Source organism: Lycorma delicatula, chromosome 8, assembly GCF_047948215.1.
Source record: "Lycorma delicatula isolate Av1 chromosome 8, ASM4794821v1, whole genome shotgun sequence".
NCBI classification, from domain to species: Eukaryota; Metazoa; Arthropoda; class Insecta; order Hemiptera; family Fulgoridae; genus Lycorma; species Lycorma delicatula.
The window spans coordinates 104,132,552-104,151,248 of record NC_134462.1 but is presented as its reverse complement, the minus strand read 5'-3'; the positions used below and the strand labels follow the sequence as shown (position 1 = coordinate 104,151,248).

The window sequence follows — 18,697 nt, the reverse complement described above, 5'->3', positions numbered from 1 at the left end:
CAGTTAACTTACTAAAGTTTGTTTAAACTGTACAGTAATGATCACTATTAACGGTATTTTGAAAAAAGATTGAACCATAATGCATATTCTACTGACACAAACCCAGACTCCAATTTTCATTTTGTGTAAAGATTGTTTGTGTAATTCATGGGGGTTAGTAGTCGATCAAAGTTGTGTATTTTGTGAATACCCTTCCAGATGAAACCATGCTTCATCTGTAAAACCAGAATGTCTAGGATAACTACATTATTTTGGTCAATGAAATGTTTAAACCATTGACAATAATTTAGTCTTTTGGCATGATCTGTAGGTTTCACTTCTTGAACACACATAACTTTGTGAGGGAAAGGTTCCAGTTCTTTTCTTACAGATTTATGTGTAATAGCGTGCTAACTTAGCATTGATTTTGAAGAACTTTCGGCCATAGCATCCAAAATATCAAGCAGCTTCTGTTCCATTTAGTTTAAGTAGTCTTCCACTTCGATCAGCATCTTCAACAGAGCCTGTTGCCCAAAATGTTTTGATAAGAGTTTGAACTGCATTAAAGCGAGGAACAGGAGTATGCGGAAACTTTCCAGAAGACTTCACTAAATCACTATACTTGTCACCTTCATTTAAGTCATATTTAACAAGAAAAATACACTTCTCTACCAAAAGAAACATTACGTTTCTCACAACTATTGATTCCAATAAATGAAACCACATAAAATTAAACAAAGCATGTTCAATCACAGCTCAACAACTAATATATATTGTCTATTAGTGAGCAACGCCCAATGAACCCACTGGGCAACCAACCTAATACACCACAACATAATAATAAAGCATACTGTATAACTGGTTTTAACTAAATAGATATAAACAACTTTAATTTCTCCATACTATTACATCTACTAATTGTTATAATTAAATAGTCATGTAGTTATAATCCAGTTGCATATAACTTTGATATAAGTTGCATATACTTTTACATCAGATATGTAAAATTAGTGTCCTCATGTTAGACTAAGTGAACAGCTTGCCTGCATACAGTTGTATATGAATAAGTTGTTTCACAGCTGGTAACAACTTGCTCATGCTATTTATTATCTAATGCAATATTAATTGACCAAAAATGAAATAAAGTTTAAAAACCAAGAGATCTGTGAAAAAATATTTTGATATTCCCTTTCTTTATCTTAAAAAGGATTGTAAACATAATGTGGACACACATACCTATGCTACAAACAGAGTTGAAAAGTGACAGTTAACAATTTTTTATTATGGAGTTAAAAATGAGGTTATTAAAAAAGACCTAAAAACATGAAATTGTAATTATGTTCTTACAGACTTTTGATAAATCTATTGGTCACTTGAAATCAGCAGTTATTATTTCTGCTGACCAATCATCACACAATGTCTATCAAAAATAATGCTGCAATAAAAAAGCAGAAATAATAAATATGTACTCCACACAAACTCAATGCTCACTCATCAAGGACTACTACTTTTATCAAATACATAAAATTTGGGTAATATGCAAACATTAACAGTAAAATATCTCATAAATGACACATAAATTAAAAAAAGTCCAAGATTTTTCACTTTTTATTTTCAGCTGTTAGAAGTTTTCAGTTCGCTTACCAAACAGCTAATTTAATTTTTATAAATTTCATAATTGTTTGAGATTTGTATAAATTTTATCAAATTAACTGATTTAATGAATATTAGTAATTTAATCATATGTTAATAACTTGTGATTTTATTACAAACACATCTTGGCAATTCCTTGTTACTGCTCAGCCTTTTTGATAAATAATATGTAAAGAACAGTTCTACAACAACAAGAAATCTGAATCAATCATATAATCCTTTTTTTTCTTTTTATGCATAAGAAATACCAGAAGGGAATTCATGGAGAACCACACACAGTTTTCCTTTGTGTAATGGTGTAAATGTATCCTTTTAAGAAAAGAATGATAAATAAATAAAAACTGTCTAGAAATACGAAAAAAGAAAATTTGTAAATATAACTAAATAAAAATAAAATTATTCAACACTTACCAGGAACAGGACAATTATCACTCCAAATATCTTCAATAATATCTTTAAGGTTCCCTGGAGCGTTAAAAACAGTCTTAACTGGACCATCAGAAACAGTTTCAAAACTCTGCAAAAAAAAATGTAAGAACTTTTAAAATGTGACATTGAAATAATTATAAAATATTAATGAGTAAATAAAAACATTTTAAAAGTGATTCACTAATATTTTACTGACTACATGTTTCAGATGTAATTATATTTATCCTTTCCTAAGTATCCAACTGCTCAACTGCTACTGAGCAAATTGCAGATGTCTTTCTTCTATTCATGTCTTTTTCATTCAGAATCAAATCAGAATAATGTTTTTTCTTATGTTATTCTTTAAAAACCCCTTCTACTTCTTTATTTAATAGACTGCCTAAACCATTACCAAATCTAAACAATACACAAGGTGGTGCACATCATAATATATAAGACATACTTAATGACATATGAATCTTTTTTAAATAACAATGATTATTACTATGTTCATTAGTTCCTTTAAAAAAATATGAATAGCATGTAGCGAACTGAATCGTGTTATAAATAAGTACATTTTTTTTTTCTGATCGGTACATAATAAAAATAGTACATTGTACTTTGATTTTTAAGGTGAAGGACTTTTTCTTGGCAAAATTAAAAATAAAAGTAAGAGTGCAGTCTTCTGCACATATCTACACATTTTTACCAACAATTTGGAAGCTTGAATACTGCTTGTTCATAAAAAGTTTGAGGACAAACAATCAACCAATTGCACATGCACTCCTTGATGTTTTCATTGTTTACAAATCGTTCTCCTTCAAGCAATTCTTTCAAGGGCGTAAACAAAAAATGGTCAGAGGGGGACAAATCTGGACTGTAGGGAGAGTGGTCCAGGGTTTCCCAGTGAATTTTTTCCAATTTATCTCTTGTCAAAACCACAGTATGCAACCTGTCATTGCCATGGAGAAGAATGACATCTCTGATGGGCATACCCCGCTTTTGTTGAATGCAGCTGCTGGCAATGGAAAGCTGCGTTTGCTGTTTGTTGATAGTGGAGATAATCAATGAGTAAAACTCTCCCCGAGTCAAAAGAAATCATTGCAAGATTTTTTCCGGCTGACAGATGGGTTTTGGCCTTCACTGGGCAGCTCTATCCTTCCTTCGCCACTCCATACTTGCCATTTTTGACTCCAGACTTTGATGATCACACGTGACCTCAAAAAATCGTCCCTTCTTTCTGAAATCAATTCGGAAGTCTCTCACAGATCACCAACATGAATTGCTTTTGATTTTCAGTCAATAACATCTAAACACATCAAACACTAATTTTTCTAAAGCCAAGATGATCAGTGATAATGGATTGAACACTCCCATAGATGATACTCTATGGGAGTGCTCAATCCATTTCTTCAACAGTGAACTGAAAACCACCTTCGATAAGTTCTTGAATGGCACAGATGTTGTCAGCTATGAGACTTGACCTTGGGTGTCGATCATGACTCGTTTTCTATACTTTTTGCCCGCCCTTAAATTGTCTGGGCCACATATACACTTGGTTCTGGGACAGTGTAGCATCCGCAAACTGTACCTTTAAACAAGCTAAAATTTCCACGAGTCTAATGCCTTCAATAGTTAACAACTTTATGATTATACATTGTGCAACAGAACAGTGTTGAAGAGCCAAACTGGTTCCCCCTCTCTAACACACCGAACATTAAGTTCTCACTCCGACATTCAACACGGAACTGCTTGCTGCATAGAATAGCAAAATTAAGGTTTAAATTTGACTCACCCTCATAATAATATACTATGTACTTTTCAGTTAAATATATTGTTTGATTTTAGCATATAATGTGTTATACCACACTAATTTATTTTTTTTATTTATCAATTTTTATTAACAATTATAAACTTCAGAGTAAGCCTACAACTGTTTACATTTCAAGGAGCATTTCAGGCTTGTTTTAACTTACAACTCCACTGTGCTTTTTTAAGTCCCAAGGAATCACTCCAAAAAAGAAAACATTACAAAAAACATAACACTATTAATAATACATTGATATTAAATATTTATGATTTACCGGAACATTTAACAGATTTCCATTTTCCTTTTGATCCAATTCTTTATTGCTTACATCTTTGATTTGTGCAAAATCATTACCTAGAAATGTACTAAATTTGCTTTCAACATTATTATTACTTTCTGCAATATTAAAATCTGTTGGTCCATTATCTCTCAAATCATCCTAAAATGAAAATAAAACAAATTATTTATAAATAGTCATCTAATAATGAGAAATAAGAATAATACATATAAAAGAATTTACAATTAACTTAACATACTTTTGAATGACAAAGATTCATTCAACATTTAATTTTTGGGATTTTGTCAGAATCAGAATCAACTCTTTCATTCATTCTGTGGAAATGATTTACCTATGATACCTGCATAAGCAGACAATCACACATTTTTTAAATTATATTTTTATAAATTTACAGAATCATTTTTATAAAACTAAATTATACTTTTCTTATATGCAAGATCTGAAATGACCAATAATTATAAAATCTATAAACTGCATGTACAAACAAACACAGCAATTTATACAATAAATGTAACATAAACTATGTAAATTAAAAATGTAAACATAAATTTAAAAAAAAAACTATAATTTTCTTTGTTAAATATAAATGATAAAAACACTATAATGGAAAAATAAACTAGTTAGAGCAATGAAAACAAGAAAGCACACAATATAATTTACACATCATTCCAGAGTACATGCAAGCTTAAAGTAAACCAGAGTAAAACAGAGTAGAAATTCATGATTTATCGGAACACTTGACAAATGTCCATTTTCCTTTTGATCCGATTCTTTATTGCTTACACCTTTGTTCATTGACAAATAATTAACTTGAAATGTAGTAAATTTGCTTTCAACAGTATTATTACTTTCTGTAATTACTAACTTTTTATGATGACCCGATTAATTTACTAGAAAAATAAGCAACTGATGGGCTGCATAAAAAAAAACAATATATTTTTAGTGACCAATTTAAATGTTCTTGCAATAGAAATACAGGTTTTTTTCTTTTTAACTGGCTGTCTTGTTTAAAACTTTCCTCTTCTTTCTGAAAGCGTGCTTTATAGCATTGCACTACTTTTATCATTTTCACAGTTCCTGAATTGTATGACCTAATAGAATGTAGAATGTACGACCTAACACGAGTGTAGTTTTATAGAAAAATATAAGATTTTTAAAGTGTTAGTTTTCTTATATTGCCTAACCTGCTTTTAATACTTTTTTTTTACAAGCTTATTACGTAATTTTAACTGAGATTTTTGTTACTACACACTTGTTTTATGTCTGGGTAAATTTACTACTTTACACTGAGGACAATGAATTATAAATTTTTGATGATACAGAAACAAAAACAAATCAACATATTCTTTAGGAAAATATCACAGAAAGGTGATAACCGAAGAAGAAAAACATAAAATTAAAAACAAACAGGATTGGATATGAAAAGAAATGAATGATAGCAAATTTATTTTAAAAAGTTTACAAATTAATTTAATAGTTTTGCAAACTAAGTTTTTAAATTTACAGTTAAAAAATAAGGTCAAATATTCAAAAAAAGTAAAAAGTGTTGTATCTGTTCCGTTTAAGTAAAGAACAATGTCTCAAAGTGATATACGGGGTGTCCCATATATATAACACAACCCAACCTTATATTGGTAGGTATTGAAATAATAAAAAGGCATGTGTAAATGTAAATGTTGGAAGTGGCCGCCATTCTTCTTGAATACAAGCTTTAATTCTTTTTACAACATTTCTTGCAACTTTTTTCAAAGTTTGTGGCTGGATATTTAATACAGCTTGTTCAATATTGACTTTCAATTGTTCATGTGTTCATGGTTTGTTGCTGTAGGCTTTTTCTTTGAGGTAACCCCGTAGAAAAAAATCCGCCGCAGTCAAATCTGGAGATCTTGGTAGCCACAAGCCTCGACCGATAACACGATTACCAAAGAATTCCTCGGCGAAATCAGAAGTTGAACCTGCGTAGTGCGATGTTGCACCGTCATGTTGTAGCCAGCAGTGTCTGTCTTCCACTTCCAAGAGTGCAATGAACTGAAATAAAATATCCGATATCGTTCTGCATTAATGGTGTACTCGAAAATAATAGGACCAATTATTTTCTTCCACGATATCGCGGACCACACGCTCAACTTCTGCGAGTGCAATTGTTTTTCGTGATAAACGTGGGGATTTTCAGCACTCCAAATTCTACTGTTTTGGCTGTTTACGTAGCCATCCAAATGAAACTGGTTTATCTGGGTACTTATGGCGAAACAAATCTTGCACTGCAATCACTGATTTCATACTTTAGTACAACTCAACAATGAAAACACGTTCATCTAGAGAAAACACCATCTTGTCTCTAGCAATACACTGAACATTATGATTGCATTGTTGTTACTATCGGTAGTGTTCTACTGCGTCGCCGCGATGTTGAGATGTTCGACGAGTCCATTTCAGTATCGAGTAAGGGAGTAAGCTTGACTTTTGAAATTTCATGGATGAGTGATTGATGGGTTGCGTTTTATATGGAACACCCTGTACAAGAAGTAGAAGCAAATCTTAACAGAAGAGATTGATTAACTCTTCAATATCAGGTCCTACATCCCTTAATGAGCCGACTACATTAGTAGTTATATAATAATGCTCGGCAAAGACATTTTATCTTAACAACATTGGATAAAGCTAGAGAGGTTTACATGTTTTAGCTTACTGAAAATTATCCAAACATATTAAATAAAGTAACAAAGGAAGGCAAACATTTGCATTAGATTTTGAAGATGTAGATGACATAAACCCATAAAAAAAAAAGACAAGAGTATGCTTGGTTTCAATGCCACAAAAGATCACACATAAGCACTTTAATAAAACCAATTAAAGAGCATTAAAGCAGGAGTTTATTATAATCTTAAAAAATACCAAACATCCAAACAATTAAAATATTAAAAGCTTATCACTGACCACTACTATTATTAAATAATGAACAAGTGAAGTAAGAATCTCTTTCTTTAGCACATTCCAGCACTTAAAATACGAAGTGAACAGTAATCAAAATGAACAAGAACAATAATCAAAATGACTTATAGAAGCCGCCCAATGAATTTTACTGAAGACAAAGACCACAGGAAGACTGGGAAGATTGAAGGAATTCAACAAGAAAAGACAATCTTATTCAGATAAATCATAATTTTTAACTTGATAATAAATATACATATAATATTACTTATAAAAAAAATTAACAACTCAAAAAAATTTAAACACTTAAATAAATATCACCAAAAATAACAATGATTAAATTAATTACAGTTCTGATCACACATCACTCAAGTCATTACCAATAAAATTTTTCATCATCTTTTAAAAAATACAAACTACTTTACACTCACTCATTAATACAGTACATTATTGACAGATTTTACAAGGCATATCTGATTAAACTAATAGAATGTGATATACTAATTTATTTGATAACCTAATGTAAATACAGAAAAATCCTGACTACAATAGAAAACTGTAATAAAAATAAATATCAAATTAAAAAATTGAAAATGTTTCACTTATACGTCCATTTAAACAAAGCGATTATAATAAGTGAATTAATTTAATTTAAATTTTGTATTTTTAAAAAGACTATCCTGCTATTATCTATACCATAAAGATAATCATTTCGAATGAACAAATAAAATTCAGTTTTAATTTATCAATACAAAGTGAAACACTAACTATTCTTTTCATTTTTTTATGCGTATTTTATCTGGTATATTGATCTAGGAAAAACACATTAAGGTACCATTAATAACTAATTTCCCAACCAAATAAAGATATGTTTGTTATCCATTATATTTTAATTAAATTTTTCATATTTAAAAGAAATCTTTTATTTCTTTTAAATATAGAAAGGCATACAACCATAAAAATCATTTTACTCAATGTATTCATTTACATGAAATTAATCATCAGACTCACTCTCATCCCAAATTTTATCAATGTACTCTTTAAAATTATTTTTCAAGTTATCACCATTTTTTTCTAATGTAACAACTTCAACTTTACTGTTACAATTATCACTAGGGTTAGACAGATCATTAAAAGAATCTAAATTACAGTCTTCATTTCTTACCATAATTAAACTACTATCAAAGTCATTTTCAGCAGCCGGTTGAGTTTGTTTTTTATCCTTAGTAGCTGAAAAAGAAAAATTGTTAGGTGACACAGCTGAATGGTTGTATGTGATCTAAGATGAGACAAGTCATCCCTGAAAACAGCATTTATTTATACTCATACAAAAAGCACCCTATACTACAGAATGTGGCTGCCTCTTGGTTCAATATACTATTACACATCACCCTGTAAATGTAGGTGATGCACAGCTCTGCAAATGATATCTTCTCTCCATTCAATATTTATATTATGAACATCTTTACTCTCAAAGAAAGTTAATTCTCAGATATATTCTTCATATTCATATATGTCAAGTAACATGAAAGACCAGGATATACAATACAATGAGACAAATTAATGTACTAATGAATATTTTATTGATATAATCCTTAGTTTACTTTAAATTTTAAGAAACTCTTAATTCCTTATTCCGCAAGAACTAAACAATTTCACAAAGTAGGTATCATTACCATTTGGTATAACAGCAACAGACGGAGAGAGTTTATTTAATGCATAAATTAACATAATTTAATGCATTATTCTCAACACAAAGTGTAGCATAAATGCCATGATTAAAATTAATGCGTTACTTTGAACAAAATTAAAATAATTGTTTAAATAGTATCTTAACTGATATTTTATGAAAGTATAAGTTTTAATTTTATACAACTCAATATCCTTTCCCATAAGCGAGGCAGGGGCCTACCTAAGAAACAAACTTTGTTTCCTTAAGGGAATATTACACTATTCAATTTTAAGTACCGAATAAACAAGAAAAATGTTAAGATCTTAAAAAAAATTCAACATTAAAACATACTAAAATCAATAGTAGAAAATCTATGCATACAAATACAAAACATTTTAACTCCTGACTGTAATGAAAAACTTGTACAAATTCACCATATTTATAAAAAAATTTAATAAAATATTCAACACTTTATAAATTGAAAGGGCCAATCAGGATATAAAGAATATATTAATTGCATGGATGAACAATAATGATACAAATAAATGGTCAGATGGTTTGTCCTTCGTTCAATTTTTTTATAAAAACATCTTACTCCACTTTCACCATCAGTGAATGCTAATGTGTTAAAATTGATTAATTGCCTCTAATGTTGGAGAATAACATATATAATTTGTATTTTTAATGTTAATCAGACAAGGTTAGCAAGCAAAAAGAGCGTAGGTTATGTTTGGCTTAAATTTAAACTTCATTTTTTTTATGAGAGTTTCCTGTCTATTTACCTTAGAGATCGGTATTGGGTGATTTTTTTTTTATTTTAATTTCTAGTTATTGTTTCTACCCCCACCAGAGATTATATCTGTATTTGTCAACATATACTGGCGAAGATCCGAATGTACAATAATATAAGCAAATATTCCACTCCTACACAGACGTATTTGGAATGTTATATATTACAAAATTTTTCTTCTCTATATTTATAAAGAAATTTTTACAAAATTTTCTTGCATAAAATACAAGAAAGTTCATATAACCAAGCTTTTTCAAACCACGTCATTTTTAAAGTAATTGATGTATATAATAAATAAATTTTACCCCAGCCTTCAACCGGAAGGGAATGCGATGTACTAAGGAGATTAGTCTTTTTTTCTAAAAAAAATAATAACTATTTTTTTATTCTCTCTCTGGTAACTACAGGCCAACACCTAATTAATTATCCTATTCTCCTTTTTTCATATAAGAAATACATTTTGAATTGTGTGAAAAAGTGCCAAGTATGAGCAACATTCAAAGATAGAGCCTTCTAGCTGAAAGGCAGCTAGAAATGTTGCCACTAACTGTTAACTAATTATGCGCATTCTTAATAAGTATTAATTCAATCTGTAGTCAAAGCATTAATGCAAGGTAGTGTTTTAGATTTACTATACCTGAGGAAAGTTAAATTTATTTATTTTTTTTTTTTAATATGTATAAAAAGAAAAAATGTATGAATTACTTATGGATTGATAAAAATATTTCAACTGCTAACCAAATACACCAGAATGTACCAGAGTTGGTTAGAACAGATTTGCACTGATATTTTACTACAGTGTGTTCGGAAAGTTACTGTGCAATTCAATTATGGAAGTGTAATGACAAAACTTTCTTAATTATTACTTTATAGAAACAGAACTAACTTTCATTATTTTATAGAAACAGAAATTAAAAATAACTGGAATATAGTTAATAGATGTTATTTAAAATGATCTCTCCAACATCAATATAATATAACACAGCACATGCTTCAATTTGTTTTCAAACGTTTTAACCAGCAAATGTACTAGAATGTCTCGTACATATGCTGTTGTTGCGGTTTTTAGTTCCGTCAATTGTGCATGGTCTTATACGATATGCTGCTCATTTCATTTCCCCCCACAGAAAGTAATCTAGGAGAGTCAGATCGGGCGATTGTACAGGCCACAAACACCTCGAAATGATTCATTCACCAAAGACAGTTTGTAAAAATGTCTTTGACCTGAGCGCACTGTGGCGCCATCTTGTTGGAACCAATCTGATTGAGTTCCACTTCAGTTAACTTACTAAAGTTTGTTTAAACTGTACAGTAATGATCACTATTAACGGTATTTTGAAAAAAGATTGAACCATAATGCATATTCTACTGACACAAACCCAGACTCCAATTTTCATTTTGTGTAAAGATTGTTTGTGTAATTCATGGGGGTTAGTAGTCGATCAAAGTTGTGTATTTTGTGAATACCCTTCCAGATGAAACCATGCTTCATCTGTAAAACCAGAATGTCTAGGATAACTACATTATTTTGGTCAATGAAATGTTTAAACCATTGACAATAATTTAGTCTTTTGGCATGATCTGTAGGTTTCACTTCTTGAACACACATAACTTTGTGAGGGAAAGGTTCCAGTTCTTTTCTTACAGATTTATGTGTAATAGCGTGCTAACTTAGCATTGATTTTGAAGAACTTTCGGCCATAGCATCCAAAATATCAAGCAGCTTCTGTTCCATTTAGTTTAAGTAGTCTTCCACTTCGATCAGCATCTTCAACAGAGCCTGTTGCCCAAAATGTTTTGATAAGAGTTTGAACTGCATTAAAGCGAGGAACAGGAGTATGCGGAAACTTTCCAGAAGACTTCACTAAATCACTATACTTGTCACCTTCATTTAAGTCATATTTAACAAGAAAAATACACTTCTCTACCAAAAGAAACATTACGTTTCTCACAACTATTGATTCCAATAAATGAAACCACATAAAATTAAACAAAGCATGTTCAATCACAGCTCAACAACTAATATATATTGTCTATTAGTGAGCAACGCCCAATGAACCCACTGGGCAACCAACCTAATACACCACAACATAATAATAAAGCATACTGTATAACTGGTTTTAACTAAATAGATATAAACAACTTTAATTTCTCCATACTATTACATCTACTAATTGTTATAATTAAATAGTCATGTAGTTATAATCCAGTTGCATATAACTTTGATATAAGTTGCATATACTTTTACATCAGATATGTAAAATTAGTGTCCTCATGTTAGACTAAGTGAACAGCTTGCCTGCATACAGTTGTATATGAATAAGTTGTTTCACAGCTGGTAACAACTTGCTCATGCTATTTATTATCTAATGCAATATTAATTGACCAAAAATGAAATAAAGTTTAAAAACCAAGAGATCTGTGAAAAAATATTTTGATATTCCCTTTCTTTATCTTAAAAAGGATTGTAAACATAATGTGGACACACATACCTATGCTACAAACAGAGTTGAAAAGTGACAGTTAACAATTTTTTATTATGGAGTTAAAAATGAGGTTATTAAAAAAGACCTAAAAACATGAAATTGTAATTATGTTCTTACAGACTTTTGATAAATCTATTGGTCACTTGAAATCAGCAGTTATTATTTCTGCTGACCAATCATCACACAATGTCTATCAAAAATAATGCTGCAATAAAAAAGCAGAAATAATAAATATGTACTCCACACAAACTCAATGCTCACTCATCAAGGACTACTACTTTTATCAAATACATAAAATTTGGGTAATATGCAAACATTAACAGTAAAATATCTCATAAATGACACATAAATTAAAAAAAGTCCAAGATTTTTCACTTTTTATTTTCAGCTGTTAGAAGTTTTCAGTTCGCTTACCAAACAGCTAATTTAATTTTTATAAATTTCATAATTGTTTGAGATTTGTATAAATTTTATCAAATTAACTGATTTAATGAATATTAGTAATTTAATCATATGTTAATAACTTGTGATTTTATTACAAACACATCTTGGCAATTCCTTGTTACTGCTCAGCCTTTTTGATAAATAATATGTAAAGAACAGTTCTACAACAACAAGAAATCTGAATCAATCATATAATCCTTTTTTTTCTTTTTATGCATAAGAAATACCAGAAGGGAATTCATGGAGAACCACACACAGTTTTCCTTTGTGTAATGGTGTAAATGTATCCTTTTAAGAAAAGAATGATAAATAAATAAAAACTGTCTAGAAATACGAAAAAAGAAAATTTGTAAATATAACTAAATAAAAATAAAATTATTCAACACTTACCAGGAACAGGACAATTATCACTCCAAATATCTTCAATAATATCTTTAAGGTTCCCTGGAGCGTTAAAAACAGTCTTAACTGGACCATCAGAAACAGTTTCAAAACTCTGCAAAAAAAAATGTAAGAACTTTTAAAATGTGACATTGAAATAATTATAAAATATTAATGAGTAAATAAAAACATTTTAAAAGTGATTCACTAATATTTTACTGACTACATGTTTCAGATGTAATTATATTTATCCTTTCCTAAGTATCCAACTGCTCAACTGCTACTGAGCAAATTGCAGATGTCTTTCTTCTATTCATGTCTTTTTCATTCAGAATCAAATCAGAATAATGTTTTTTCTTATGTTATTCTTTAAAAACCCCTTCTACTTCTTTATTTAATAGACTGCCTAAACCATTACCAAATCTAAACAATACACAAGGTGGTGCACATCATAATATATAAGACATACTTAATGACATATGAATCTTTTTTAAATAACAATGATTATTACTATGTTCATTAGTTCCTTTAAAAAAATATGAATAGCATGTAGCGAACTGAATCGTGTTATAAATAAGTACATTTTTTTTTTCTGATCGGTACATAATAAAAATAGTACATTGTACTTTGATTTTTAAGGTGAAGGACTTTTTCTTGGCAAAATTAAAAATAAAAGTAAGAGTGCAGTCTTCTGCACATATCTACACATTTTTACCAACAATTTGGAAGCTTGAATACTGCTTGTTCATAAAAAGTTTGAGGACAAACAATCAACCAATTGCACATGCACTCCTTGATGTTTTCATTGTTTACAAATCGTTCTCCTTCAAGCAATTCTTTCAAGGGCGTAAACAAAAAATGGTCAGAGGGGGACAAATCTGGACTGTAGGGAGAGTGGTCCAGGGTTTCCCAGTGAATTTTTTCCAATTTATCTCTTGTCAAAACCACAGTATGCAACCTGTCATTGCCATGGAGAAGAATGACATCTCTGATGGGCATACCCCGCTTTTGTTGAATGCAGCTGCTGGCAATGGAAAGCTGCGTTTGCTGTTTGTTGATAGTGGAGATAATCAATGAGTAAAACTCTCCCCGAGTCAAAAGAAATCATTGCAAGATTTTTTCCGGCTGACAGATGGGTTTTGGCCTTCACTGGGCAGCTCTATCCTTCCTTCGCCACTCCATACTTGCCATTTTTGACTCCAGACTTTGATGATCACACGTGACCTCAAAAAATCGTCCCTTCTTTCTGAAATCAATTCGGAAGTCTCTCACAGATCACCAACATGAATTGCTTTTGATTTTCAGTCAATAACATCTAAACACATCAAACACTAATTTTTCTAAAGCCAAGATGATCAGTGATAATGGATTGAACACTCCCATAGATGATACTCTATGGGAGTGCTCAATCCATTTCTTCAACAGTGAACTGAAAACCACCTTCGATAAGTTCTTGAATGGCACAGATGTTGTCAGCTATGAGACTTGACCTTGGGTGTCGATCATGACTCGTTTTCTATACTTTTTGCCCGCCCTTAAATTGTCTGGGCCACATATACACTTGGTTCTGGGACAGTGTAGCATCCGCAAACTGTACCTTTAAACAAGCTAAAATTTCCACGAGTCTAATGCCTTCAATAGTTAACAACTTTATGATTATACATTGTGCAACAGAACAGTGTTGAAGAGCCAAACTGGTTCCCCCTCTCTAACACACCGAACATTAAGTTCTCACTCCGACATTCAACACGGAACTGCTTGCTGCATAGAATAGCAAAATTAAGGTTTAAATTTGACTCACCCTCATAATAATATACTATGTACTTTTCAGTTAAATATATTGTTTGATTTTAGCATATAATGTGTTATACCACACTAATTTATTTTTTTTATTTATCAATTTTTATTAACAATTATAAACTTCAGAGTAAGCCTACAACTGTTTACATTTCAAGGAGCATTTCAGGCTTGTTTTAACTTACAACTCCACTGTGCTTTTTTAAGTCCCAAGGAATCACTCCAAAAAAGAAAACATTACAAAAAACATAACACTATTAATAATACATTGATATTAAATATTTATGATTTACCGGAACATTTAACAGATTTCCATTTTCCTTTTGATCCAATTCTTTATTGCTTACATCTTTGATTTGTGCAAAATCATTACCTAGAAATGTACTAAATTTGCTTTCAACATTATTATTACTTTCTGCAATATTAAAATCTGTTGGTCCATTATCTCTCAAATCATCCTAAAATGAAAATAAAACAAATTATTTATAAATAGTCATCTAATAATGAGAAATAAGAATAATACATATAAAAGAATTTACAATTAACTTAACATACTTTTGAATGACAAAGATTCATTCAACATTTAATTTTTGGGATTTTGTCAGAATCAGAATCAACTCTTTCATTCATTCTGTGGAAATGATTTACCTATGATACCTGCATAAGCAGACAATCACACATTTTTTAAATTATATTTTTATAAATTTACAGAATCATTTTTATAAAACTAAATTATACTTTTCTTATATGCAAGATCTGAAATGACCAATAATTATAAAATCTATAAACTGCATGTACAAACAAACACAGCAATTTATACAATAAATGTAACATAAACTATGTAAATTAAAAATGTAAACATAAATTTAAAAAAAAAACTATAATTTTCTTTGTTAAATATAAATGATAAAAACACTATAATGGAAAAATAAACTAGTTAGAGCAATGAAAACAAGAAAGCACACAATATAATTTACACATCATTCCAGAGTACATGCAAGCTTAAAGTAAACCAGAGTAAAACAGAGTAGAAATTCATGATTTATCGGAACACTTGACAAATGTCCATTTTCCCTTTGATCCGATTCTTTATTGCTTACACCTTTGTTCATTGACAAATAATTAACTTGAAATGTAGTAAATTTGCTTTCAACAGTATTATTACTTTCTGTAATTACTAACTTCTTATGATGACCCGATTAATTTACTAGAAAAATAAGCAACTGATGGGCTGCATAAAAAAAAACAATATATTTTTAGTGACCAATTTAAATGTTCTTGCAATAGAAATACAGGTTTTTTTCTTTTTAACTGGCTGTCTTGTTTAAAACTTTCCTCTTCTTTCTGAAAGCGTGCTTTATAGCATAGCACTACTTTTATCATTTTCACAGTTCCTGAATTGTATGACCTAATAGAATGTAGAATGTACGACCTAACACGAGTGTAGTTTTATAGAAAAATATAAGATTTTTAAAGTGTTAGTTTTCTTATATTGCCTAACCTGCTTTTAATACTTTTTTTTTACAAGCTTATTACGTAATTTTAACTGAGATTTTTGTTACTACACACTTGTTTTATGTCTGGGTAAATTTACTACTTTACACTGAGGACAATGAATTATAAATTTTTGATGATACAGAAACAAAAACAAATCAACATATTCTTTAGGAAAATATCACAGAAAGGTGATAACCGAAGAAGAAAAACATAAAATTAAAAACAAACAGGATTGGATATGAAAAGAAATGAATGATAGCAAATTTATTTTAAAAAGTTTACAAATTAATTTAATAGTTTTGCAAACTAAGTTTTTAAATTTACAGTTAAAAAATAAGGTCAAATATTCAAAAAAAGTAAAAAGTGTTGTATCTGTTCCGTTTAAGTAAAGAACAATGTCTCAAAGTGATATACGGGGTGTCCCATATATATAACACAACCCAACCTTATATTGGTAGGTATTGAAATAATAAAAAGGCATGTGTAAATGTAAATGTTGGAAGTGGCCGCCATTCTTCTTGAATACAAGCTTTAATTCTTTTTACAACATTTCTTGCAACTTTTTTCAAAGTTTGTGGCTGGATATTTAATACAGCTTGTTCAATATTGACTTTCAATTGTTCATGTGTTCATGGTTTGTTGCTGTAGGCTTTTTCTTTGAGGTAACCACGTAGAAAAAAAAAATCCGCCGCAGTCAAATCTGGAGATCTTGGTAGCCACAAGCCTCGACCGATAACACGATTACCAAAGAATTCCTCGGCGAAATCAGAAGTTGAACCTGCGTAGTGCGATGTTGCACCGTCATGTTGTAGCCAGCAGTGTCTGTCTTCCACTTCCAAGAGTGCAATGAACTGAAATAAAATATCCGATATCGTTCTGCATTAATGGTGTACTCGAAAATAATAGGACCAGTTATTTTCTTCCACAATATCGCGGACCACACGCTCAACTTCTGCGAGTGCAATTGTTTTTCGTGATAAACGTGGGGATTTTCAGCACTCCAAATTCTACTGTTTTGGCTGTTTACGTAGCCATCCAAATGAAACTGGTTTATCTGGGTACTTATGGCGAAACAAATCTTGCACTGCAATCACTGATTTCATACTTTAGTACAACTCAACAATGAAAACACGTTCATCTAGAGAAAACACCATCTTGTCTCTAGCAATACACTGAACATTATGATTGCATTGTTGTTACTATCGGTAGTGTTCTACTGCGTCGCCGCGATGTTGAGATGTTCGACGAGTCCATTTCAGTATCGAGTAAGGGAGTAAGCTTGACTTTTGAAATTTCATGGATGAGTGATTGATGGGTTGCGTTTTATATGGAACACCCTGTACAAGAAGTAGAAGCAAATCTTAACAGAAGAGATTGATTAACTCTTCAATATCAGGTCCTACATCCCTTAATGAGCCGACTACATTAGTAGTTATATAATAATGCTCGGCAAAGACATTTTATCTTAACAACATTGGATAAAGCTAGAGAGGTTTACATGTTTTAGCTTACTGAAAATTATCCAAACATATTAAATAAAGTAACAAAGGAAGGCAAACATTTGCATTAGATTTTGAAGATGTAGATGACATAAACCCATAAAAAAAAAAGACAAGAGTATGCTTGGTTTCAATGCCACAAAAGATCACACATAAGCACTTTAATAAAACCAATTAAAGAGCATTAAAAAGCAGGAGTTTATTATAATCTTAAAAAATACCAAACATCCAAACAATTAAAATATTAAAAGCTTATCACTGACCACTACTATTATTAAATAATGAACAAGTGAAGTAAGAATCTCTTTCTTCAGCACATTCCAGCACTTAAAATACGAAGTGAACAGTAATCAAAATGAACAAGAACAATAATCAAAATGACTTATAGAAGCCGCCCAATGAATTTTACTGAAGACAAAGACCACAGGAAGACTGGGAAGATTGAAGGAATTCAACAAGAAAAGACAATCTTATTCAGATAAATCATAATTTTTAACTTGATAATAAATATACATATAATATTACTTATAAAAAAAATTAACAACTCAAAAAAATTTAAACACTTAAATAAATATCACCAAAAATAACAATGATTAAATTAATTACAGTTCTGATCACACATCACTCAAGTCATTACCAATAAAATTTTTCATCATCTTTTAAAAAATACAAACTACTTTACACTCACTCATTAATACAGTACATTATTGACAGATTTTACAAGGCATATCTGATTAAACTAATAGAATGTGATATACTAATTTATTTGATAACCTAATGTAAATACAGAAAAATCCTGACTACAATAGAAAACTGTAATAAAAATAAATATCAAATTAAAAAATTGAAAATGTTTCACTTATACGTCCATTTAAACAAAGCGATTATAATAAGTGAATTAATTTAATTTAAATTTTGTATTTTTAAAAAGACTATCCTGCTATTATCTATACCATAAAGATAATCATTTCGAATGAACAAATAAAATTCAGTTTTAATTTATCAATACAAAGTGAAACACTAACTATTCTTTTCATTTTTTTATGCGTATT

At 30.1% G+C, this 18,697-nt stretch overlaps 1 protein-coding gene across 1 annotated transcript in view; it reads right to left on the bottom strand.

Moving 5' to 3' along the window:
- The window catches only part of LOC142329222 (uncharacterized), a 158,722-nt gene that overhangs the window by 13,769 nt on the left and 126,256 nt on the right, over nt 1-18,697 (bottom strand). The window contains exons 34-38 of the mRNA XM_075373625.1: nt 14,943-15,107; nt 12,862-12,967; nt 8,245-8,309; nt 4,125-4,289; nt 2,044-2,149 (exon numbers count right to left, since the gene is read on the bottom strand). Of these exons, the coding sequence (XP_075229740.1) occupies nt 2,044-2,149; nt 4,125-4,289; nt 8,245-8,309; nt 12,862-12,967; nt 14,943-15,107 (607 nt within the window). The remainder of the gene's footprint in view (nt 1-2,043; nt 2,150-4,124; nt 4,290-8,244; nt 8,310-12,861; nt 12,968-14,942; nt 15,108-18,697) is intronic.